This window comes from Schistocerca gregaria, chromosome 2 (genome assembly GCF_023897955.1).
Source record: "Schistocerca gregaria isolate iqSchGreg1 chromosome 2, iqSchGreg1.2, whole genome shotgun sequence".
NCBI classification, from domain to species: Eukaryota; Metazoa; Arthropoda; class Insecta; order Orthoptera; family Acrididae; genus Schistocerca; species Schistocerca gregaria.
The window spans coordinates 763,120,732-763,146,062 of NC_064921.1; the positions used below are offsets into that span (position 1 = coordinate 763,120,732).

Genomic DNA, 25,331 nt, shown 5'->3' on the forward strand with positions numbered 1-25,331 from the left:
AAAGCCACATATTCCAACATTTTATTATCATTCATTCCCTATCCTATTATATTATCATTTTATTATATTATAGAGGTAACGTCACGCCCTTTCGTCAAACGCTTGCGGTCGCCCTGTGAGGCAGTTTACGCATGTAGAAACATTGTATCTTCCATGTTGCACACTACCCTGGGCACTGTAGACTACGGAAACCCGAACTGTTGTGTAATCTCCGATACGTTATAACCCACGCGTCTTGCACCGATTGTCATTCCACGTCAGGAGTTGTTAACTCGCGACATCCTGTCATTTTCAGTACACACCTTCCTACAACAGGATGTTCAGGAACCGTGTCTGCACTCGCGCTGACTGTTATTCGGGCATACGGCACATCTCCAAAACAGACAACCAGTCCAGTGGCTTTTAGCCAATCATTTTATTATACGGACTGGTACCAAAGGTCATAACAAACAAACGTTGAAATTTGCATATTCCACTTTATGATAACGCAGTGAGACACCTAGGAGTGCCAAAGTTGTGGCCAGAGAGGTTGTGCGCACGAGCAGGTACGTGACGCAGGAGAGAAGAAACAGTTGTATGTTCCACCCATGTGATGCGCCAATGCGTGTGAAGATATTCACGTAGCAAAATTCGACGATTCAGGAGCAGCGAGATGTTATCAGGTTTCTGACTGCGGAAGGTGTTAAACCGGCCAATGTCCATCGCCAGAAGACGGCCGTATAGGAGGGAGACTGTGTGACCGATAAGGTGAGAAAGTGAATTGCCCGTTTCCGTGAAGGCCAGAAGTATTTGATTGATGATCCGAGACCAGGCAAGTCAAACACGGTAATCACGGCCGAATCCATCGACAAAGCGATCCACCTGGTGAGAAGTGATCGGCGTGTCACAGAGCAAAATGTCGGCGGTAATGGTGCGGGCCAGTGTTGCAACAGTGTGATTGATTATACACGACAAGTACCGCAATATCTATTCCGGCATCATGAAGACCTCGCTTTCCTGGAGTGGATCGTCGCTGGTGACGACAGATGGTGCCATCACTTCGAGCCCTAGACAAAGCGGGACAGCATGCAATGGAAGGATGCGTCGTCACCTCCTCCTAAAAAGTTCACAGCTGTGCCTTCAGTAGGCAACGTGATGCTTACCGTCTTTTTCGGTGTCCGAGGCCCGAAACTCATCGCGTTCCTCGTGGACAGAAAAACCGTTAACAATTACATGAACTGTGAGACCCTTCGTAGCCCACGCAAGTCCATCAATAGCGGACGGCTTGGGCTGCTCACGGAGGGAGTGATTCTGCTCCACGGCAATGTACACAAGGTCACACAAAGTGGCCATGTTCAAGTGGGAATCCTTCGGCTCGTGAAACAGTGGCCTCTTGTGATCAATTTTTAATAAAGACTTCTATTATACCCACGTCCGCAGTTCGTGGTCTCGCGGTAGCGTTCTCGCTTTCCGCGCAGTGGGTCCCGGGTTCGGTTCCCGTCGGGGTCAGGGATTTTTCCTGCCTCGAGCTGACTGGGTGTTGTTGTGTGGTCAGCATCATCCTCATACATCCCCATTACGGTAGGAGGAAGGCAATGGCAAACCACCTCCGCCAGGGCCTTGTCTAGTACGGTGGTGCGGGTCTCCTACGCTCCTCGGAGTATCATTATACCTAGTGTTGTTTCGTACTTATTCCTTTAAACACCCCTCATATTTTGCACGAAAGCGTACGCTGTCTATCGAGAGAGATATTGCAAAGGTGAAACACTGGCCCCATATTGGAGAAGATCTGAGATTAAACTCCGCTCTACTTTTCCGATTCGGATTTCTTTGCTTTCAGAAAACCCTTCGATACGCTTTGACCAACAGCCAATTCAGAATCTGAAGAAACTGAGCCAGTGCACCGCCCTTAATGACTTGCAACATTGAGGACATTCAGCCCAGTTGTCAATAGTATGATTATTTCCACGACATGTTTCGGGACAAAGATATTCCATTTTTAAGTTCTAATATTAAGGAAACCAAATAAACAACCCTTCTTATGCCAATAGACATGTAAGGATTACAGACGTCATGAGCTATAACGTACCTTAAAAAAATTTTTTTTAAGCCATTAGGCCTCGTCATCACTTAAAAACAAGCTGCACTCGTGCGTTGTCAACTCAAACCATAAAACATCACAAGCCGGTGTATCCATCATTCCAGAGGACATGATTACGCTCAATATTGCTTGAGTAACAGTTGTATGATGGTTTCACATCACTTAATGATTTGGTGACAACGGGTGCGAAACTCAAGGTGTAAGTAGGCTGTTTAGGTTTTCTTATTGGTAACGCCACATAGCGCTCCGTATAAAAATCACTGGCTGTGCCGTGTGCAGTCTGTGGCTGGTTTGCATTGTTGTCTGCCATTGTAGTGTCGGGCAGCGGCAGCTGGATGCTAACAGCGCGTAGCGTTGCGCAGTTGGAGGTGAGCCGCCAGCAGTGGTGGACGTGGGGAGAGAGATGGCGGAGCTTTGTAATTTGTAAGACTGGATGTCATGAACTACCATATATATTTTGACTATTAAGGTAAATACACTGTTTGTTCTGTATTAAAATCTTTCATTTGCTAACTATACCTACCAGTAGTTAGTGCCTTCCATAGTTTGAATCTTTTATTTAGCTGGCAGTAGTGGCGCTCACTGTATTGCAGTAGTTCGAGTAACGAAGATTTTTGTGAGGTAAGTGATTTGTGAAACATATAGGTTAATGTTAGTCAGGGCCATTCTCTTGTAGGGATTACTGAAAGTCAGATTGCGTTGCGCTAAAATCTATTGTGTGTCAGTTTAAGCACATTCGTGTATAATTGTTCAAAGGGGATGTTTCAAAGGTCATCGACCTACGACTGGTTCTGGTCTCTTGTTTTATTGCTAACATTTTTGCGTCTCGAACATCTATGATAAAGGGAGATGGTACTGTGGTTGGTAAGACATTAGGTTCACATTCGGGGGAACGGGTTTATGTTCTCGTCTGGCGATACAGAGTTAGCTTTACTGTGGTTTATATAAATCGCTTAAAGGAAATACCGCAGTTGTTGGTTTTGGAAAGGATACTGTTAATTTCCTCCCCCATACTTGACAATCCAGAGCTCGTGTTGCTTCTACAATGGCCTCGTGGTCGACTGTGTAATAACACATTCCGACACAGAGACATACAATACCTTAAAGTCTGCGCCAAAGATTAAATTGAGAGGAATATAGAATATAATCTGTGTAATGTTCATATTGGATTCTCTTTTGTGTCATACAAAGAAGGATTTAAGATACACTTTCGATTGTTATCTTTTAGGGGATGGACGTAATTTTTGGTGTGTGCTGAAAGGCAGCCATCTTGTTAGTATTTATGGTTTGTGCGACAAGCAAAGCAAGTATTATTGCCTTGTGAATAAAAAATAGTGAGAAGTATCTACGTTTTACGAGAATTATTTAAAGCGACGTAGCATTGTATTCCTTGGTTGCCACCGGTTTCGTGAAGTAAACCGATGCCGACTTAGGAAGATACACACGGTCAACAAAGAGAAAAACATCAATGGCGACTAATGAATTAAAATGACTAATTCTGCGTCCAAGGTGAGAACTCTGATTGAATCAACAATGACGTAGAATTCAAAAATGTAATTAATCAGAATTGTAAATTATATTACAGGCAAATTTCACGCAGCACGGAATTTGTCTGCATTCAAGCGGGTCAATACAGTCCGAAAAAAAATGCCTTTCAAAAGTTCTGAAATTAAACTTCCATATCTATAACTCTTTCTCTTTTCAAAAAAATCTATAAATTTAATTCTTTTTTATTTATTTCGCCACAACTGGGAAAAACTATAACTTCGTTCCTTCTTATCATCATCCTTCCTCGTTCTTAATTAGAACCCGTTATTTCGTTATTTCTAACATCCATTCACAACTTTTTGTTCATCATTAATAATTTGAATGGCCGCAAGCTACCGAAATGGCTCACCTTTTTAAAGACGTACCACGTATGGCGCCAGAATGTTGCAGCTAGATGCCGCATACGGCGCGATTGTCGACACAATATCTGAATAGTTTCGTACAGGCAGGTGTGGAGACGGGAAAGTTTCGCGTGTTCTCCGGCTTCTAACATGGAATCGTCTGCGCAGATGCATGGGCTATAGCATATCGGAGATTACTCAAGATTTCAGGTTTCCGAGGTCAATAGTGCCCTCGGTGAGTCCTCAGTATTACAAAGACAGTATTTCAACCCCTACATGTTATACTGTTAGTACTGCTGATTATTAAAGTGGAACTCTGGGGTTCGATTACTGTTGATCAGATATTTATGTGGTGAGACGATCTTGAACGTGGTCCACTCGTCCAGGCCACACGACATTTGTTTACAGTCTCGATTATTCGAGGCTGATCGATGCGAGGGAGAGCTAGGAAGCTAGTAGATTTTTTGGCGAAAACTCGGATAATCTAAATCTGTACGGCAATTTGGAACCATGACCTCCCGTATTCGAATCCCATCTCTTAACCACTGCGTCACCTCGTTCAGTTTCTATAAGTGGCTGTCACGTCGAGCTGTTTGCAATTCGGTTTAGAACTTTTCTGAAGGGATTATTCATATGGAAGACGAGCACTATGTTTACCGGCCTCGCGATACTCCTTGTAGAGACGAGTTTGCATCTGGTAAACGAGGTAGAAGGGTACCTCTTGATAGTATATCCACTACAGTCCGAAGGATTTAGTTTCATCCGTTTCAACAGGAGCTTGTGAAATGTTGGGACGAATGTCTCACTGTACAGGGATAATATGCTGAGAAAGGTACTTTTCAAGTCAGGAACATAATTTTTAGTTCTTTACCTATTTGTAATTAACTTCTAAGAAATAAAATCTTTAAGGTTTGCCGATGACGTTGTAATTCTGTCAGAGACAGCAAAGGACTTGAAGGAACAGTTGAACGGAATGGACAGTGTCTTGAAAGGAAAATGTAAGATGAAGATCAACAAAAGCAAAACAAGGATAATGGAATGTAGTAGAACTGAATCAGGGAAGCTAAGGGAATTAGATTAGGAAACAAGACACTTAAAGCAATAGGTGAGTTTTGCTATTTGGGCAGCAAAATAACTGATGATGGCCGAAGTAGAGGGGACATAAAATGTAGATTGGCGATGGCCAGAAAAGCATTTCTGAAGATCAAGCAATGGAAAATCCAGGATGAAATGTAACAATATTATGAAAAGGAAGGTTGTTAGCATATGGAGGAGCTGCTGAATCGCAGATAGACGACAGACAGACAGACACACACACACACACACACACACACACACACACACACACACACACACACACACACACAGAGAGAGAGAGAGAGAGAGAGAGTGGTGGTTAGTGTTTAACGTCCCGTCGACAACGAGGTCATTAGAGACGGAGCGCAAGCTCGGGTTAGGGAAGGATTGGGAAGGAAATCGGCCGTGCCCTTTCAAAGGAACCATCCCGGCATTTGCCTGAAACGATTTAGGGAAATCACGGAAAACCTAAATCAGGATGGCTGGAGACGGGATTGAACCGTCGTCCTCCCGAATACGAGTCCAGTGTGCTAACCACTGCGCCACCTCGCTCGGTGAGAGTGAGAGTGAGAGAGAGAGAGAGAAAGAGAGAGAGAGAGATTGCAGCTGTGTGAGTTGCGTGAGTGTTTCTGTTTGTTTGCGCGCGCGCGCGTGTGTGTGTGTGTGTGTGTGTGTGTGTGGGTGGGTGGGTGGGTGGGTGGGTGTGTCTGCCTTGTTGGCCGAAAGCTTATTTGTGATAATCTTTTTGTTGTGCCTATCTGCGACTCAGCAGCTCCGCTGTATGGCGAGTAGCAAGTTTCCTTGTAATGTGGTCGGCCTACAAAATTGTTGCTGCACACACGCACTATCGCAAACTCAGTTGGTACCACTCACTCTACTTTGTCGGAACTCTTTTTGTTGATAAAGCTCTCTTTGACGTCAAGGGAGCATTCTGCCCCTTTCCACGTTTCCACTTCGTTCTGCAGGTCGTCATTGAGTGAGGTTGGTGTAACACTGATCTTTAAAGTTACTTGATCTACTGTACTCCATTCGCACAAGTTTCACTCACTTATACTAACGAGACAAACTTTACGACCATCTGTCCAACAGCTTGTTGCTCCATCTTTGCTACACAATATGGCAGTGGTTCAGAGTGGCATGGTGTGGCATGGGTTCTACACGTCCTTGATAGGTTTCTGGCGGTTTATGGCACTAGGTCTTTACGCACAGGTCACGCAACTCCCATAAATCATCGACTAGTGGTGTTCCACCATCAGGAGAATTTGGTGCCCAAGGCATTAATGTAAGTCCACTGTCATGCTTCTCAAGTCGCTACATCATGATTCTGCCCTATTGACATAAACAGTTATGCGCTGGAACATGGCGTCACTGTCAACGTAGATATCAAGCCTGAGGAGATGCAGAAGGTCCACAATAAAGTTTTTGTAGTCCACAACTGTCACGATGCCTTCGATTACTACCAGAGGGTACATAGAATCCTAGGTTAGTATTCCTCTCAGCACAGTACTGTTGCTATGGCCTGCCTTCGTGACGTGGTGCATCTTCAGAGCAGCTGCTCGTCTTTATGATCGTGCCTTCGTGACGTGGTGCACCTTCAGAGCAGCTGCTCGTCTTTATGATCGCGTATCTGGATTCGATCATCGAGTTAGAAACGTGGTTCATCCGACCAGGCGACACGGTTATACTGATCCACAGTCCACTCTTGTAACACCGCGTCCACTGCTCGCGTAACTGACGATCGTTGGGTTAACATGGGATCACGTAGGAGTCGTCATGTACAGAGCTGGACGGTGTGCTCCGAAACACTTAAGTCTGCATCACGGCTATTTCATTTAAAATAGCAAGAAAAATGAGAAAATTGACCTCGCACTTTTTTATCTCTTAAATGTTTTCTAGGTTCGAGTTAAAATTCAGCAAATTTTGCGTAACTTTCTGACCGCGACAATTTGTCTGCCGTGTGAATCAAATACCTATTATTGGGTTCAGTGTAAGACGATTCATTCTGAAACTGAATATCTGTTCTTGATGTAGTGTATAACAATAACTTAACAACAATTAATAAATTTTTGAAACCCTTTATTCATGTAGTAAGCATAAACACCGTTTTCATAAAGATTAACCTCCCCTACAACAGCCTTACAAACTTCCTAGACTGTTTCTGAGCACTCCTTATTACGTCACATGTACGCAACGTCAAAAGTCTCGCACTGAGAAGTGATGTATAAAGTTTTGGCTCATCAGTGTATTTCTGATGCGCTGGTCTATACAGTCTCCAAGTTTGGGAACATTTAGGCCTCTATTTTTGGTTGACACTATTATTGCCGAGCTTCAACGTAAATAACTACGAGTATCTTTCCTGAGGTAAGACGCCCTCTCTGCGACGTTAATCACATTGGAAGTTAATCTCCCCAAACCATGACAAGTATACCGGGTACAGTGACGTCACTTAATATAGTTACATCCTTACTCAATCCTGGTAACGTCACTGCACTTGGTAGGAGGAAGGAAGTGGGCGGGAGTAGTATAATATGTGTTTTTAACAAAAAAAACCACAAGAAGTAATCACATACACCAAGGTTCGACGGAAGAGGTGGCAAAATGCACAAATGCGGCTGATACCCGACCAATACTTGAGTATTGCTCATCAGTGTGGGATCCGTACTAGATCGGGTTGATGGAGGAGATGGAGAAGATCCAAAGAAGAGTGGCGCGTTTCGTCACAGGGTTATTTGGTAACCGTGACAGCGTTACGGAGATGTTAAGCAAACTCAATCGGCAGACTCTGCATCGCGGTGTAGCTTGCTTGCTCTCCAGGTTTAGAGAGGGTGCGTTTCTGGATGAGGTATCGAATATATTGCTTCCCCCTACTTACACCTCCCGAGGAGATCACGAATGTAAAATTAGAGAGATTCGAGTGCGTACGGAGGCCTTCCGACAGTCGTTCTTCCCGCGACTGGAACAGAAAAGGGAGGTAATGACAGTGGCACGTAAAGTGCCCTCCGCCACACACCGTTGGGTGGCTTGTGGAGTATAAATGTAGATGTAGATGTACATGTAGATACAGTCCCGATTTCTCCCCATGTGATTTCATACTTTTGGAGCCCTGAAGAAAGACATTCGTGTCCGTCGTTTTGCTTCGGACGAAGACCAGCTGTACATACCTGGGTACAATCACGGTTCCATAGACAACGCCAAACATTTTTTCACCAGGCCACAGCCTATCTTGTCTCATATTGGGATATATAAGGTGTAATAGGTGTAAGTGCAGATTTTTTGTATGTGGTACCTTAATATGTACACACATCAGCGTGTTGGTGGTTTATTTTCTGCGGCCGCCCGGAGTGGCCGAGCGGTTCTAGGCGGTTCAGTCTGGAGCCGCGCGACTGCTATGTTCACAGTTTCGAATCCTGCCTCGGGCATGGATGTGTGTGATGTCCTTAGGTTAGTTAGGCTTAAGCAGTTCTAAGTTCTAGGGGACTGATGACCTCAGAAGCTAAGTCCCATAGTGCTCAGAGCCATTTGAACCATTTATTCTCTGCGTCGAACAATCTTTCCACAAACACATCACATAACTTACTATCGAATGTTTTTTGTACGGTCGTAGCTGCACCAGTAAGTGGGCTACGTCTGTACAGACTACCCGTTTTGCGTCCACACGTGCACATGCAACATCTGACCTGCTGCCCAGGGTTAAATAACCACTAATGTGTGCTCTAGCCACATGTACTTGGAGATACTATGCAACCTAAAATCATACTGCTTGTAACAGCTATAATTATTATTTATCTTAAAATGACGTAAATACTCATGTAACGTTGTTCGTACACCGTAACCAGTCACCAACAGCAATATCTGCACTTACGCCATACACATAATCGAGTGTAAAGGGTGTAAGTACAGGCATTCCTGTTGGGGACTGACGACGGTCCACTGAAAAACATTACATCAGTATCATTAATAAAACCGCCAAACTGCAGGGACGGATTCCTGACTAGAAATGGAGGAAAAAATGTCCTATGAACGTGTGTCCTGAAATGCATCGCGGTGTAGCTTCCTCGCCAGGTTTCGAGAGGGTGCGTTTCTGGATGAGGTATCGAATATATTGCTTCCCCCTACTTATACCTCTCGAGGCGATCACGAATGTAAAATTAGAGAGATTCGAGCGCGCACGGAGGCTTTCAGACAGTCGTTCTTCCCTCGAACCATACGCGACTGGAACAGAAAAGGGAGGTAATGACAGTGGCACGTAACGTGCCCTCCGCCAAACACTGTTGGGTGGCTTTCGGAGTATAAATGTAGATGTAGATGTAGATACATCGATCAAATTAGAAAGTGTACGGAGTCAAATTTCTAGGTTAAAATTTCAAAGCGTGTTCTTTCATTTGGGGTCAGATGATGCTTCTGTGTGTTTGCTGCAGCTGACGCCGTCTCCCGCATCTCAGTGGCTAGTCTTGTCAGTCTCCCCAATCACCCTGCATAACTCCTCGGGCTTCGATGTCTTCCTGAGCTTCCCTACGCCAGTTCCGTCCACCTCATGCTCATTTATTTCCTTCTAGAGGTGTCGGTTTAGTTATCCTCTAGGGTCGTCTCTTCCTTAGAGATGATCTTAAAACTCACAAACCATTTGATCTGTTTTATTTACGTTGTCTCTGTAATATCAATTACAATCTCCATTCTCTCTTGTTTCTTGATTCATTATTCGATTCTTTATTGTTACTTCGAAACATCGCGTATAGTTCTCGTCGATGGTACTGCTTGCGATTGCGCCTATACGTGGCGCGTTGGAGATATGTTGTCATACACGTTAACCAATATTCATTTCGTGCGATTCTTAGCGTCATGTTTCCCCTCTATATCTGAACCTGTTTGTTTCTTTTTTCTTCATTGATAAAACATGACTTTGTTGGTGATACCTCACAGTTCAGTGTATATATATGCAGGATGTTCTAAAGTGCTTGTGACAAACGTCAGGCGAAGATACATCATGTACATATATGTGTGTATGAGTGTGTGTGTGTGTGTGTGTGTGTGTGTGTGTGTGTGTGTGTGTGTGTGTGTGAGAGAGAGAGAGGGAGAGAGAGAGAGAGAGAGAGAGAAAGAGAGAGAGAGAGAGAGTGTGTGTGTACTGGACTGTTATCTCTACCATCTGTATCTGTATAAAAATATTTTACCAAAATTTACACACTCCATGTTCTTTCACCGCAAAATTATAGCTTTTTTACTACGTTTTATCGTGGTGCTGATAAAGTGAATGTGAATGCTCAGGAATAGGCATATGTCAAATCTTGTTCCGTATGACTATTTCTTTAATTTGCACTGGCCCTTCTGGAGACATTTCCCTTTCTTAAGTTGGAATCTAGTGAGTACTGTGTATCAATGCTCTTTTTATGTTTCTTTTTATTTCAAGTACATGCACTGAAGCGCCAAAGAAACTGGTATAGGCACGTGGACTCGAATACAGCGATATATAAACAGGCAGAATACGGCGCTGCGATCGGCAACACCTATATAAGATAACAAATGTCTGGCGCAGTTGTAAATCGGTTACTGCTGCTACAATGAGTTTGGACGTGGTGTTATAGTCGGCGCTCGAGCGCTGGGGCGCAGCATCTCCGAGCTATCGATGAAGTGGAGATTTTACCGTACGATCATTTCACGAGTGTGCCGTGAATATCAGCAATCCGGTAAAGCATCAAATCTCCGATATCGCTGCGACCGAAAAAAGATCGTGCAAGAACGGGGCCAACGACGACTGAAGAGAATCGTTCAACGTGACAGAAGTGCAATCCTTCCGAAAATTGCTGCGGATTTCAATGCTGGGCCATCAACAAGTGTTAGCGTGCGAACCGTTCAACTAAACATAATCAATGTGGGCTTCCTGAGCCTAAGGCCCACTTGTATACTCTTGATGACCGCATGACACAAAGCTTTGCATCTCGCCTGGGCCCGTCGACACAGACACTGGACTGTTGATGACTGGAAACATGTTGCCTGGTCGGACGAGTCTCGGTTCAGATTGTATCGAGCGGATGGACGTGTACGGATGTGGAGACAACCACATGAATCCATGGGCCCTACATGTCAACAGGGGACTGTTCAAGCTGGCGGAGGCTCTGTAATGGTGTAGGGCGTGTCTAGATACGACTCTTTTTATGTCTGCCTGGAGTGAAAAACCTAATTTGGAATTGGTAGCAGGACGTGACCGAGGCGAGACGCACGATCTGATGATTAGTCTCGAAGTAAGCCGCCAGGGATCAGGATGATTAGTTATCTTTATTCTCCACACTAAAGCAGGCACCGTGTATTGCTCTCATAGCAAGTAGCTACGTAATTAAGTTCACAATAAAATTCACAAGTCCACAGTGGAATCCAAATCGTAACTAAGTTGTAAGCCCAAGGTTGTCATATAAGATCTATACAATAACACTTCGATATTAATACAGCTATCGAGCAAGATCGAGTGGCCGTGGCGTCAGGTCTGTGCTCCCGTGATACCTTGTGGCCATAGAGGGAGCTGCAGGCAAGAACTATTGAATGGCGCGACGTCTTCAGCCGTAGATAACGCCATGAACCTCCTCCGGCCGCGACGTGAGGCTAAGGCCGACCACCACGCATGCGAGGCCGGGCTGAGCGACGGCATCTAGCTTTAAATGTAGAACATTGTAAGTTAATGGAGATGAGTAGGAAAAATAAACACGTAATGTTTCGATACAGCATTAGCAGTGACCTGCTTGACACAAATGTTCAAATATGTGTGAATTCCTGAGGGACCAAACTGCTGAGGTCATCGGTCACTAGACTTACACTAACTTATTCTGAGAACAACACACAAGCCTATGCCCGAGGGAGGACTCAAACCTTCGGCGGGAGGGCTGCTTGACACACTCAAGTGTTTGAAATATCTGGGCGCAGCGTTGCAAAGGAATATGAAGTGGAACGGGCAGGTGAGGACTGTGGTAGGAAAGGCGAATTGACAAGTTCGGTTTATTAGGACAATTTTAGGAAAGTGTGGTTAATTTGTAAAGAAGACCGCTATTGCGGATCCAAAACACTAGAGCAGTACTCAGGAATTGGTCGCACTAGTGTTCTACACGCTCTCTCTTTTACAGATGACCTGATGGTCGGATTAAAGGAAGACTCCGAACCAATTCGGAGATGTCTGTCAGATTTGTTCCCGGCATGCTCGAACAACATGCAAGTATTACGGAGAGGCTTCGGAAAAACAAATGGAAATCGATGGAGGGAACACGGCGTTCTTTTCGCAAAACAATATTGAGAGAACTGGCATTTGAAGCTGACAGGTGCCACGCACGTAAGCATCCTGTCTGATCACCTTCATCCATTCATGCCCATTATGCATTCCGACGGACTGGGGCAATTCCAGGAGGACAACGCGACGCTCCACACGTCCATAATTCCTACAGAATGGCTCCAGGAACACTCTTCTGAGTTTAAACATCTCCGCTGTCCACCATACTCCGCAGACCTGAACACTATGGAGCATATCTTGGATGCCTTGCAACGTGCTGTTTAGAAGAGATCTCCATCCCTGGTACTCTTACGGGTTTATGGACAGTCCTGCAGGATTCATAGTGCCAGTTCCCTCCAGTACTACTTCAGACACTAGTCGAATCTATTCCACATCGTGTTGCGGCACTTCTGACTGCCCGCGGAGCCCTACACGATATTAGGCAGGTGTACCAGTTTCTTCGGCTTTTCAGTGTATTAATTAATGAGATTCTACATCTGCATCTACATTTATACTCCGCAAGCCAACCAACGGTGTGTGGCGGAGGGCACTTTACGTGACACTGTCATTACCTCCTTTTCCTGTTCCACTCGCGTATGGTTCGCGGGAAGAACGACTGCCGGAAAGACTCCGTGCGCGCTCGAATCTCTCTAATTTTACATTCGTGATCTCCTCGGGGGGTATAAGTAGGGGGAAGCAACATATTCGATACCTCATCCAGAAACGCACCCTCTCGAAACCTGGACAGCAAGCTACACCGCGATGCAGAGCGTCTCTCTAGCACAGTCTGCCACTTGAGTTTGCTAAACATCTCCGTAACGCTATCACGTTTACCAAATAAGCCTGTGACGAAACTCGCCGCTCTTCTTTGGATCTTCTCTATCTCCTCCGTCAACCCGCCTTACCAACAATTAATTTTATATGATCATTCCACTTCAAATCATTCCGTACGCATATTCCCAGATATTTTACAGAAGTAACTGCTTCCAGTGTTTGTTCCGCTATCATATGATTATGGTAGCGGAGTCACTTTCATGTCATTTTAGTGGCTGCTTTTGACACGGTGCGTACTGCGCAGGTTCCAAGGGTTCGAGCGTGGGCCTGGCCATCACGCAATCGCTGTTCGTGACGGATATGCTGCAGTACGGAATCCTGCAGCTGAACGAGTCGGTGAGCCAGGCCACGTCCGTGGAGCGCGTGCTCGAGTACACCAGGCTCGACATGGAGCCCTCCCTCGAGTCCGAACCAGGTAAGGCTTACTGTTCTCGCCTCGCTGCTTCGCCACCAGAGTGGTCCATCTGGGGTAACATCCCTCAAATCGGAAAATAAAGATATCTAACAGATTAGAGAAAAATTATATTTTAATGATCATTTCTCCTTCATAGTGGCTAAACTTAAAAACTAACGCTCTTACGAGTGCCCGTTGTGTTCCACCATAAATGCTAACTAGCATAAAGACATTTTGGGCATCAAAATATATAATTTTGTAACTTGAAGTATCAATCAAAACTGACGTTTCGATCGCCTTTGCTTCATGTAGACTAAACTGTTTAATCTCTCAGAAGACGATCACAACAAAGACGGTCGAAACGTCGGTTTTGATAGTTGCTTATATTTACAAAAAGACGCGCCAGATGTTTAAAAGAACTGTAATCAGTAGTTCTCTTACTACATTTGGTACACAGATATCTTACAAAACGCACTTACACTGCACCGAGTCAGATGTTAGTTTCTAAGCTAGCTCAGCGTGTTCGGTCACAGTGTTATGTGCCCTCCGTAATATAAAAACTGAGTGAATGGGTCAACGACGAACTTGAATGGATGTGATAGGACGTCCACTGCGAACAAATGCAACGAACAATGATCAAAATGAAATAATAGAAACATAAATAAAAAAGAAATTGAAGCAATTATTCTGTCACTGAAGTGTAATGACACATATAGCTTTTTCATGGCTAAAATACATTTAACACTTATCTGGAAAATGAAAGATTAACATTTTTGTGTTCCCTCAATCCCAATATTACACGTTCAGAAAAAAAAGAACTGACCAATTTTGGAAATTAGTGAGGCGACATTTGATCAGCGTAGTCCCATCTTGCCAAATTAATCTTTGACAGTTAACTTCAGGTCTGAGTCTGTTCAGGGACTTCCAACTTGTCCATTTTCATCATAGCCGGGGGTACAGTTCCTGAAACTATTTACCAGCCAGGTGGAAGATAGATCTTTGGTCTCCGTAGTTGTAACCTAGTTTTTTGAAAAATGGCTGTAAGTGTCGTCGATATTTTAAGGAAACTCTTCCTCGATTTCAGTCGTTGCAGGTGCAGTTCGCGCCCATACAGAGATGCAGTCTCTCTCCACTTCCTTTCTTTCCTCATAATGTACGAGGTCTGTTCAAAAATTTCCGTAACTTTGTCACAAAATTTTTCTAGGCTTACCTTTTACTTATCGTGCACGGTCTCCTTCGAAATATCCTCCTCCACAAGTGGTACACTACTCCCAGCGCATTTCCACTTCCGGAAGCAGTCTTCGTACGCCTCTCGCTGGATCGCAGCACGAAGCACCGTTTGGGAATATTCTTTTATTTCGTCTATCGTTCGTTCTTCCAACGGAGTTTTCAATTTTTGGAATAAAAAAGTCCGCAGGAGCCAGATCTGGAGAGTATGGAGGATGAGGCAGCACAGTGATTTCGATTTTTTGTGCAATAGTCACGCACCAACAGGGATGAATGTGCGGGTGCGTTATCGAGATGCAAGAGCCATGAATTGTCTCACCACATTTTAGACCGTTTTCTTCTCAAATTTTCTCATAGGCGTCTCAAAGCGTCACGACACTACCATCGATTAACAGTTAGTCCCTGTGGCGCGAATTCTAGATGAAATAAGAACCCTATCAGCATGGCTTCGACATTTGACCTGCCTGGCGAGCTTTTTTTGTCTTGGAGAACCTTCTCCAGTCCATTGTGAAGATTGAACCTTGGTCCCAACATCATATTCGTAGACCCATGTCTCATCACTAGTTATGATTCTCTTAAGGAACATCTCGTTCTCATTTGCGCGATCCAAAAGCTCTTCATATATTGCGAGGCGAAGATCTTTCTGGTCTTGACTAATGAGTTGTGGGACAAACTTAGCGGCAACACGATGCATTTAAAGACGCTGTGTGAGGATTTCGTGACACGACCCAACTGAAATGTTACATTCTTTTTCAGTCTCTCCGACAGTCACTCTTCGATTGTTGCTCACAATTTCGTTTACGCTCCTGGGAAGGGCGTCGTCGGTAGACGTTGAAGGGCGTCCAGAAGGAGGGTCGGCCTTAACATCCGTCCGGCTACTTTTAAACCGTGTGAAGCATTAGCACTGAGTACGGCTTAAGCACTCATCACCGTAGGCTTTCTGCATCGTTTGGTGTCCCTCTATAAAGATTTTCTTGAGTCTGACGCAAAATTTAATGCAGACACGTTGCTCCTCTAACTCTGCCATCTCGAAATCCGAAAACTGTGTTAAACAACGTTCTACTCAATACAGCACCAAACAATAACTAATGGATGTACAACAATGAAACTTCCGGCAGTTACACATTAGACATCGGTGTGTGCAGGGATGTCAACCGCATTTCGCTCCGACATGGCACTGGCACGCAATTACGAATTTTCCGGAATTTTTTTTTTAACAGACCTTGTGTGTTATATTTGATAAGTGGTCACTAATGGTCTGGTTTCAAACAGTTGATGGAACAATCGCTATTGCTTTAGCGCCAACGTGCGGCAGTGCCTAAGCTTCCAGATTACAAGAAATGAGAGCCTGAGGTGGTGCTGGGGTTGGGAATAGGCTGAGTAGTGAGACGTGGTGCGGCGTGGTGTGTTGCAGGCAAGAAGCCGCCGAAGGGCTGGCCCAGCTCCGGCGCCGTCGTCTTCCAGGACGTGACGCTGCGGTACGGCGCGGACGTCCCGCCCGTCCTCAAGGCGGTCAACTTCTCCATAGCGCCCACGCACAAGGTGAGCGCCAGTGTTCAGCAGCGGCACTCGCCGGCAAGCTACACTGCTGGACACGATATCGAGTGAACGCGAATTGTGTCGCTTGCATTAGGCCACGTTCTTAAATAAAGCATTCTGCCGTTTCTCGTCGCTTCAATACCGATGAAACCTCAAGCTTTTTACAGTTCCCACCATCGGCTTCGTCTGGGGAAACTAACAGTCGTGCTGGCCTCATACAGCCCGTAAAAAGTTCGTGTACAGTATCTTGAAACAAATTTTGCAAGACTTTGTTTTTGGATCGAATCTACCTTGAGGAAACAATTCTTTCTGTTTTTACCCAGACATGTTTCACTGAAGTTACGTGCAAGATCTCGCGCGAGCGCTGCTGCTGCTGCTGTGTGTGTGAGTGAGTGTGTGTGTATGTGTGTGTGTGCGTGCGTGTGGATTAGTGTCGTGTGAGAGTTCTTTCAGGCCAGAGTTCTGTCGCAGAGAGATATGTATTCGTTCATAATTTCTGATAAACGAATAAGGGAACTCTGCCCTCAAAAACTGTGAGACGACGAACCTATAATCACACACGCAGACACACAAACACACACACACACACACACACACACACACACACACACACACACACAAACTCAGAGACAGTGTCAAAGATTAAAAGTCACTTCACTTCGGGCAAAATCTCAAGCTTTCGACAATTTCCACCCCCTCCCTCATAACACATTCAACTGCTCCGCTGCTCGTTTCGTAGTTTTGAGAAAGTGACAATTAAAGTTTAGAGAGTGGAGTTTTTCACAATGAACATAATGACAAAACCAGGAAAAGTATGGAAAGATGTTGCACACACTTACGCACACACACACACACACACACACACACACACACACACACACACCCTCTTCCACATTGAATAAAATCATGTTAGCCATACATTTTCGAGATAAATAACTTTCTACATTAAGTTCTCCATGGCTGCACTTGACAGACCGTGAAAGGAAAACAACTGTCACGCAAAACACAGAAAGCCACAAAATTCACAGCAAGTGGTTACGAGGTATAAAAAGATCTAGACTATTTTAGACTTTGTGAGTAATTTCCTAACAAGTCGAAATTATATAAGCACAGGTAGTAATGACAAACGCGTCTGTTATTTAATAGAAGGGGAAAAAACCCTACTGCTGATGCTGTAACACCAGGAAAACGTGTCTTGGTTCTCAAATTTGTGAACACTTTGTTAACAACTGAAAATTACGTAAATACGGATAGTGAAGACAAATTTTCCTATTATTTGATAGAAAGAAAGTAAAAAAGCTACTGATTATGGTGTTACTTCAGTGAAATATGTCTGAGTGGAAAAACAAAAAGTGTGTTTATTCAAGGAAAACCCCACCCAAAAATAAATATTTTTTTGAGCAAACACGCTGACAAGAGGTTGAAAGCCGAGACAAATATTAGTGAGGCCTGGATGGGTGTGGCGCACGTTGTGGCAGCGCGCCGCCGCCGAGTGCCGGTACACACGCAGGGCTGGTGGTGCCCGCAGGTGGGCATCGTGGGTCGCACGGGAGCCGGTAAGTCGTCGCTCATCTCGGCGCTGTTCCGGCTGGCGCCGGTCGACGGCGCCGTGCTGCTCGACGACATCGACACGCAGACCATCGGGCTGCACGACCTGCGCCGCCACATCTCCATCATCCCGCAGGAGCCCGTGCTCTTCTCCGCCTCCATGAGGTTCAACCTCGACCCCTTCCAGGAGTTCGACGACGCCAAGCTCTGGGAGGCGCTCGAGGAGGCAAGTAGCACCTCTCACCACTTCTTTGCCTTTTGTTCCCCCTCCCTACAAATACGCGCGAAGCAGTTCCCATAATGAAGCTATGACTCTCACTTCCTTGGTCCATGCACATCTACATAGTTACTTCACAAACCCGCGTCCGGCCATCCTGATTTACGTTTTCCGGGATTTCCCTAAATCGTTTCAGGCAAATGCCGGGATGGTTCCTTTAACAGCACTCGGCCGACTTCCTTCCCAATCCTTCCCTAATCCGATGAGACCGATGACCTCGACGTTTGGCCTCTTCCCCCAAATACACCCACCCACCAACTTCACAAGCCATCGTACGGTGCCGCTGGTGGCCGAGCGGTTGTAGGCACTTCAGTCCGGAACCGCGTGACTGCTAGGGCCGCAGGTTCGAACCCTGCCTCGGGCATGGATGTGTATGATGTCCTTAGGTTAGTTAGGTTTAAGTAGTTCTAAGTTCTAGGGGACTGATGACCTCAGATGTTAAGTCCCATAGTGCTCAGAGCCATTTGAACCATTTTGAACCATCGTACGGTGAATGGCGGAAGGTACCCTGTACCACTACTCGTCATTTCCTTTCCTGACCCAGTCAACAAATAGGGTAAGGGAAAAGCGACTATCTACATGCCTCCGTATCCGCCCTAATTTCTCATATCTTATCTTCGTGGTCCTTACGGGCAATGTAGGTTGGTGGCAATAGAATCGTCCGGCAGTCAGCTTCAAATGCCGGTTCTCTAAATTTTCTCAATAGCATTCCTCGAAAAGAACATCGACTTCCCTCCAGGGACCCCATTTGAGTTCCCGAAGCATCTCCGTAACACTTGAGTGTTGCTCGAACCCACCAGTAACAAAACTAGCAATCTGTCTCTAAATTGATTCGATGTCTTCCCTCAATCCGACCTGGTACGGATCCCAAACACTGGAGCAGCACTCAAGAAAAGATCGAACCAGCGCCTTATATGCGGTCTCCGTTACAGGAGAACCAGTCTTTCCCAAAATTCTCCCAATAAACCGAACTCGACCATTCGCCGTCCCTACCACAGTTCTCACATGCTCGTTCCATTTCATATCGCTCGGCAACGTTACGCCCAGATATTGAAATGACTTGACTGTGTCAAGCAGGACATTAGTAATGCTGTATCAGAACATTACAGGCTTGATATTCCTTCTCATCCGCATTAACTTACGTTTTTCCACATTTAGGGCTAACTGCCACTCATCACACCAACTGGAAATTTTGTTTAAGTCGTCTTGTATCTTCATACAGTCGCTCAACTTCGACACCTGCCTGTACACCACGGCATCATCACCAAACAACCGCAGATTGCTGCCCACAATGTCTGCAAAATCATATATAGAGACAACAACAGTGGTACTATCACACTTTCCTGGGGCAGTCCTGACGATACCCTTGTCTCTGACGAACACTCCTTGTCGAGGACAACACACTGGGTTCTATTACTTAAGAAGTCTTCGAGCAACTCACATATCTGTCAACTTATTCATTATGTTCTTACCTCCGTTAACAGCCTCCAGTGGGGCACCATGTCAAATACTTTCCGGAAATCTAGAAATATCGATCCTGAAACTTCCTGGCAGATTAAAACTGTGTGCCCGACCGAGACTCGAACTCGGGACCTTTGCCTTGTCCCGAGTTCGAGTCTCGGTCGGGCACACAGTTTTAATCTGCCAGGAAGTTTCATATCAGCGCACACTCCGCTGCAGAGTGAAAATCTCATTCTGGAATATCGATCCTGTCTGTTGCCCTTCATCCACAGTTCTCAGTATATCATGTGAGAAAAAGTAGGTGATTGTCCAGCAATCCATAAAGGTATTTTACAAAAGAATATGAACACAAATTTAATAACATGTGGACCATCTTTTACCTGTAATAGAGATTAACTCACTTTAGGATCAAAGCATTTTGGCAAAAACAGAGGGGTGCTAATATTCCCAATGTGTTTCTGGACCAGAGTAATACAGTTCACAACAGGTATATGTTATCCTACAATCAGCTGATTCTAGAATCCACAACAGAAGTGTTATTTCATTGTCACGCCTGTCAAATGAATCTTGGTCATATTTTCCGTAGCTGGTAGCCCATGGCAAGTGAGTATTTGAAAAAGGCCACACTTCACGATGTGAGTATGTAGATTGCATTCCATAGAGAAAGATGGAACGCAGTTATGACACTGTATGAATACTGATTAACTGTGTAGGCACTTTATACAGGGTGGGGAACATAAAAATGGCCCAAAGAACAGTGTTCCAGGGTACAAAGAAACAGAGCAGAGGAAAGGAACTACAGTACTAACCTGTCTGTAGCAAATGTTGCAAGTGACCACCATTCATCTCTTGGCACTTTTGGACGCTGGTCAGCAAGTTGCTGAAGGAGGATAGAAGCTGGACTTTTGGAATTGCTGAAATATCACTCGAAATGTTCCGCTACAGTTCTTCAAGACTATGAGGGTTGCTGCGATACTTCAGGGTTCCCCAAGCAAAGTAATCACACATTGATACTTTAGGTGACCTAGTTGGCCATACTGACTTCTGCTAACAACTCTTATCAGGCGTGAAGATAGTGTAAATGTACTCCAAGGTTCGGCCAGCTGTACGGGCAGTTCCTTCATCTTTTTGGAAGGCACTGTGCGTCTTTTCCTCCTCCGAGAATGCTGGTACAATTTTCTACCTGTTGGTAATGTAACGCGCCGAATTTAGCCTCTCATCTGGGCCGCTTTTATTTGCCCTTATTTGCCGCTTTTTTTTTTGCCCTACCCTCTACTACTAACTGTATAATGTATTTTCCCGTTGTTGCGCAGACGAACTATTTATTCTCATAATTTTGACCTTAATTTCGAACAGCTTTTTGCAACAAATTCTGGAGCAATTGTTCTGTAATGTTAGTTTGCCAGTCTGTAGCGACTCTTACTGTCCGCTGCACCTTGCAGGCGTACCCCTTTGCATGTAGTCTCTCTCCAACTCTTTAACGGAAATTGCGATCCTGGCGAAAATCTCTAAGTTATTAACGCCACGATGCTTAAGCATTTAGACTACGAAATGAGACACTTAAGTTGTCCAACAGTTCATAAAGGTATTTTACAAAAGAATATCATGAGGTTTATTATTCGATAGCAAAATAACCGCTGATGGCCGAAGCAGGGAGGATATAAAATGCAGACTGACAATGGCAAGAGCCATTTCTTAAAATCTAATGTAAAAGTAAGTGTTAAGGACTCTGTTCTAAAGGTATCTGTTTGGGGTTAACCTTGAACGAAAGTCAAACCTGACGATAAGCAGTTCCGACTAGAGGAGCATGGAAGCTTGTGTGGCAGTAGAATGTTGAAGATTAGATGGGTAGATCGCATGACTGTACCTGCAACAGAATGAAGTTGTCTGCAGGTCATATTATGATGTTTTTGGAGAACGAACATCTCCTCTACAAAAATCAACATGGATTCCGCAAACAGAGATCTTGCAAAAATCAGCTCGCTCTGTTCCTCTACGAGGTCCATAGCGCCGTAGACAACATAGACAACGGCACTCCGGTTGATGTCCTGTTCCTTTTCAGCAAGGCACTTTACACCATTCCGCACTGCCATTTAGTGAAAGAGTACGAGCTTGTCGAGTATCGGAGCAGATCTGCAACTGAATTAAAGGCTTCCTTGTAGATAGAACTCAACACGCTGCTCTTAATGGATGAAAGTCGACAGATGTAAAGACAATTTCCGGAGTACGAGTACACCAAAGACGTGTGATAGGATCATTACTGTTTTCAGTGTATATGAATGATCTGTTAGAAAGCGTTGTATGCTCTTTAAAACTGTTCTGCAACAAAGTAGCAACATGAGAAAACGGTACCAATTTGCATAATGATTAATGAATTGTGCACGCTCTGACAGGAAAAGAAAGCCACTACTGTACAACTACACTATTGGTGAGAAACTGCTGGAAAGAGTATGTACTGTAAAATATCCAGGAGTAACCATGTAGAGCGACCTTAATTGGAATGATCACATAAAAAACATAGTAGGAAAAGCATATGCCAGACTTAGATTCAGACTTAGATTCATAAGAAGGTCCTAAAGAAAATGGAGCTCATCCACGAAGAAGGTGGCTTATAAGGCGGTTGTTCGATCGGTTCTTGAGTACCGTTCACTAATATGGGAGCCTTACCAGGTAGGACTGTTAGAAAAGATAAAAGATTCAACGACGCTCGGCGCGTTTGATTACGAGATCGCTTAGTCCACGCGAGAGCGTTACAGTGAAGCTCAACAAATTCCAGTGGACAAAAGAGGCGTCGTGCATCACGGAGAGATTTACTATTATAATTTCGAGAGGGCACTTTCCGAGGGGAGTCGGACAACATATTACTTTCTCCCACATACGTTTCGCGTAATGATCATGACGAGGAAATCCGAGAAGTTAGAGCTAATACAGAGGCTTACTGACAATCATCATTCTTCTCATTCACGAGTGGAAGAACAAGAAGGGGGAATCAGTTAGCGGCAGCAGAAGTACCCTTCGGAAAAAACACACTTTTAGGTGACTTGCGGGGTATGATGTATATGTAGATGTAGACAGTTACCATAGCAACAACCAATCAGAGCAGGAGTTAGGTCACTCCTTCTGTCCTGTCCACATTTCTCATATTCCTCTAATGCCTCAGCGGCGGACGACAGTTGCGGTTTCTAGCACAAGTCTGTGAGTTGTTTCTTTGGCAATGCGATATTTTTCTTTTACGGAATGTGTGACTCTATTTTTGAAATTTCTTATGAAAATGATAATTCTATTATGTTTATGCCAAGTGAACTCAACATTGCACTTTCACGGGGAAAGTATGGACGTACTCAGTGCGAAACTGCGCACTTGCTGCCAGCGTAGCCATGTTGCCCTTGCACTAAATGGCGAACCGACATCACCCCCTTCCATTTTCAATTGTCAATCACTTTGTTGTTTTGATCCAGGTATAATGAGGGGCTACTGAATCGAATAGAGAAAAATAGAAATGTATTGCATAAATTGATTAAAAGAAAGGATTTGTTGATAGGACACATTCCATGACTTAAAGGAACGGTCAGTTTTCTAATGGAGGGAAGGATGACTGGAAAAAATGTAAAGGAAGAGGGCGCTGTACTGCAGTTAATAGCTTTAACTAGAAGTAGATTGCAGTAATTATTCAGAGATGAAGAGGCTTGCACAGGATAAACTACCGTGGAGAGCTGCAGCAGAACAGTCTTCGAACTGAAGATCCCGACACAACTTAATGAGCTACAAAATCTGTGACAAGTACTCTTATGCCTCAGGGATATCATTATATTATCGTCATCTTTAATTAGATTCGGGAACATACAAGAAATTTTCATTCTTAATAGCAAATAATATTTTCTTTTAATGTTTTAGCTTTCATGTCTTCTACTTTTTTCTTCATGCAGTTTAGTTATGAGCAGTTTACTGCTGCCCTCTCGTGTGGGATCACAGTGTCATCTGCAGTATTGTGCCAACAATCTGCAACGAGTGTAAAGACACGTAAGAATATGTGACTATACTTACCAGTGCCAAACTGATAGGGTCTTTCTCTGAGGTTTCATGCAATGAAACCTTCTCTGACGGCTGGTACCTTGGGTATCACATAGGGCATACACTACCTGATCAAAAATGTCCGGATACCTATCAGTGGACATTAATATAGAGTTTGTCCACTGTTCGCCTTTTGACTGCTTGAACTTTGAGGGGTACACTTTCAGTGGAGTGTCTGAATGTCTGAAGGAAGGCAGCAGCCGACCCTCTCTCAACAGCCGAAAAGAGTGCTGGGGTCTCGATGAAAGTCGACGCGCTAGCGTATCCCAGAGGTAATACATTGGTACTAGGTTGGCATTCTGGGCAGCCCAGTCAATTTTACTAAAGTTATTATCCACAAACCATTGCCTCACAGACGCTGGCTTATGACAGGTTGCATTGCACCAAGCTTCTATCTCTCCTGTACGTAGTACACAGTACCCTTCTCCATTTAGCGCTTTCGTAAGCACAATAAGTGGAGAAAAATATCGCAGTACCGTAATACCACTTCCTCCGTACTTCAGTGTTACCACTACACAAGATGGCAGGTAACGTGCTCCAAGCATTCACCTACTCCAGACTTACCCCAAGCCCCTCCATCGGATTGCCACAGGGTATACCACGATTCATCACTCCAAAGTGCTCGTTTATGACCTCCACAGTTCAGTGGCGCCGCTCTTTACGTCACCTCAAGTGTAGCTTAGCACTGACTAAAGAAATGCGTGGATTATGAGGCGTTGCTCGACCACTGTACCCCACCCTTTCTAAATCACTACGAACAGTTCTTGTGCTTCATCTACATCTACATGGATACTCTGCAAATCACATTTAAGTGCCTGGCAGAGGGTTCATCGAACCACCTTCACAATTCTCTATTATTCCAATCTCGTATAGCGTGCGGAAAGAATGAACACCTGTGCCTTTCCGTACGAGCTCTGATTTCCTTTATTTTATCGTGGTGATCGTTCCTCCCTATGTAGGTCGGTGTCTACAAAATATTTTCGCATTCGGAGGAGAAAGTTGGTGATTAGAATTTCGTGAGAAGATTCCGTCGCAACGAAAAACGCCTTTCCTTTAATGATTTCCAGCCCAAATCCTGTATCATGTCTGTGACACTCTCTCCCATATTTCGCGATAATACAAAATGTGCTGCCTTTCTTTGAGCTTTTTCGATGTATTCCGTCAGTCCTATCTGGTAAGGATCCCACACCGCTGGGCAGTATTCTAAAAGACGACGGATAAGCGTAGTGTAGGCAGTCTCCTTAGTAGGTCTGTTACATTCTCTGAGTGTCCTGCCAATAAAACGCAGTCTTTGGTTAATCTTCCCCGTAACATTTTCTGTGTTCCTTTCAATTTAAGTTGCTCGTAATTGTAATACCTAGGTACTTACATGAATTTACGGCTTTTAGATTAGACTGATTTATCGTGTAACCGAAGTTTAACGAGTTCCTCTTAGCACTCATGTGGATGACCTCACACTTTTCGTTATTCAGGGTCAACTGCCACTTTTCGCACCATTCAGATATTTTTTCTAAATAGTTTTGCAGTTTGTTTTGATCTTCTGACGACTTAATTAGTCGATAAACGACAGCCTCATCTGCAAACAACCGAAGACGGCTGCTCAGATTGTCTCCCAAATCGTTTATGTACTTAAGGAACAGCAAAGGGCGTATAACACTACCTTGGGGAAATCACTTCTGTTTTAC

At 44.5% G+C, this 25,331-nt stretch overlaps 1 protein-coding gene across 1 annotated transcript in view; it reads left to right on the top strand.

Moving 5' to 3' along the window:
• The window catches only part of LOC126334985 (ATP-binding cassette sub-family C member 4-like), a 378,851-nt gene that overhangs the window by 333,027 nt on the left and 20,493 nt on the right, over window positions 1-25,331 (top strand). Inside the window, exons 19-21 of the mRNA XM_049997794.1 lie at window positions 13,374-13,544; window positions 16,165-16,292; window positions 17,818-18,063. Coding sequence (XP_049853751.1) covers window positions 13,374-13,544; window positions 16,165-16,292; window positions 17,818-18,063 — 545 coding nt within the window. The remainder of the gene's footprint in view (window positions 1-13,373; window positions 13,545-16,164; window positions 16,293-17,817; window positions 18,064-25,331) is intronic.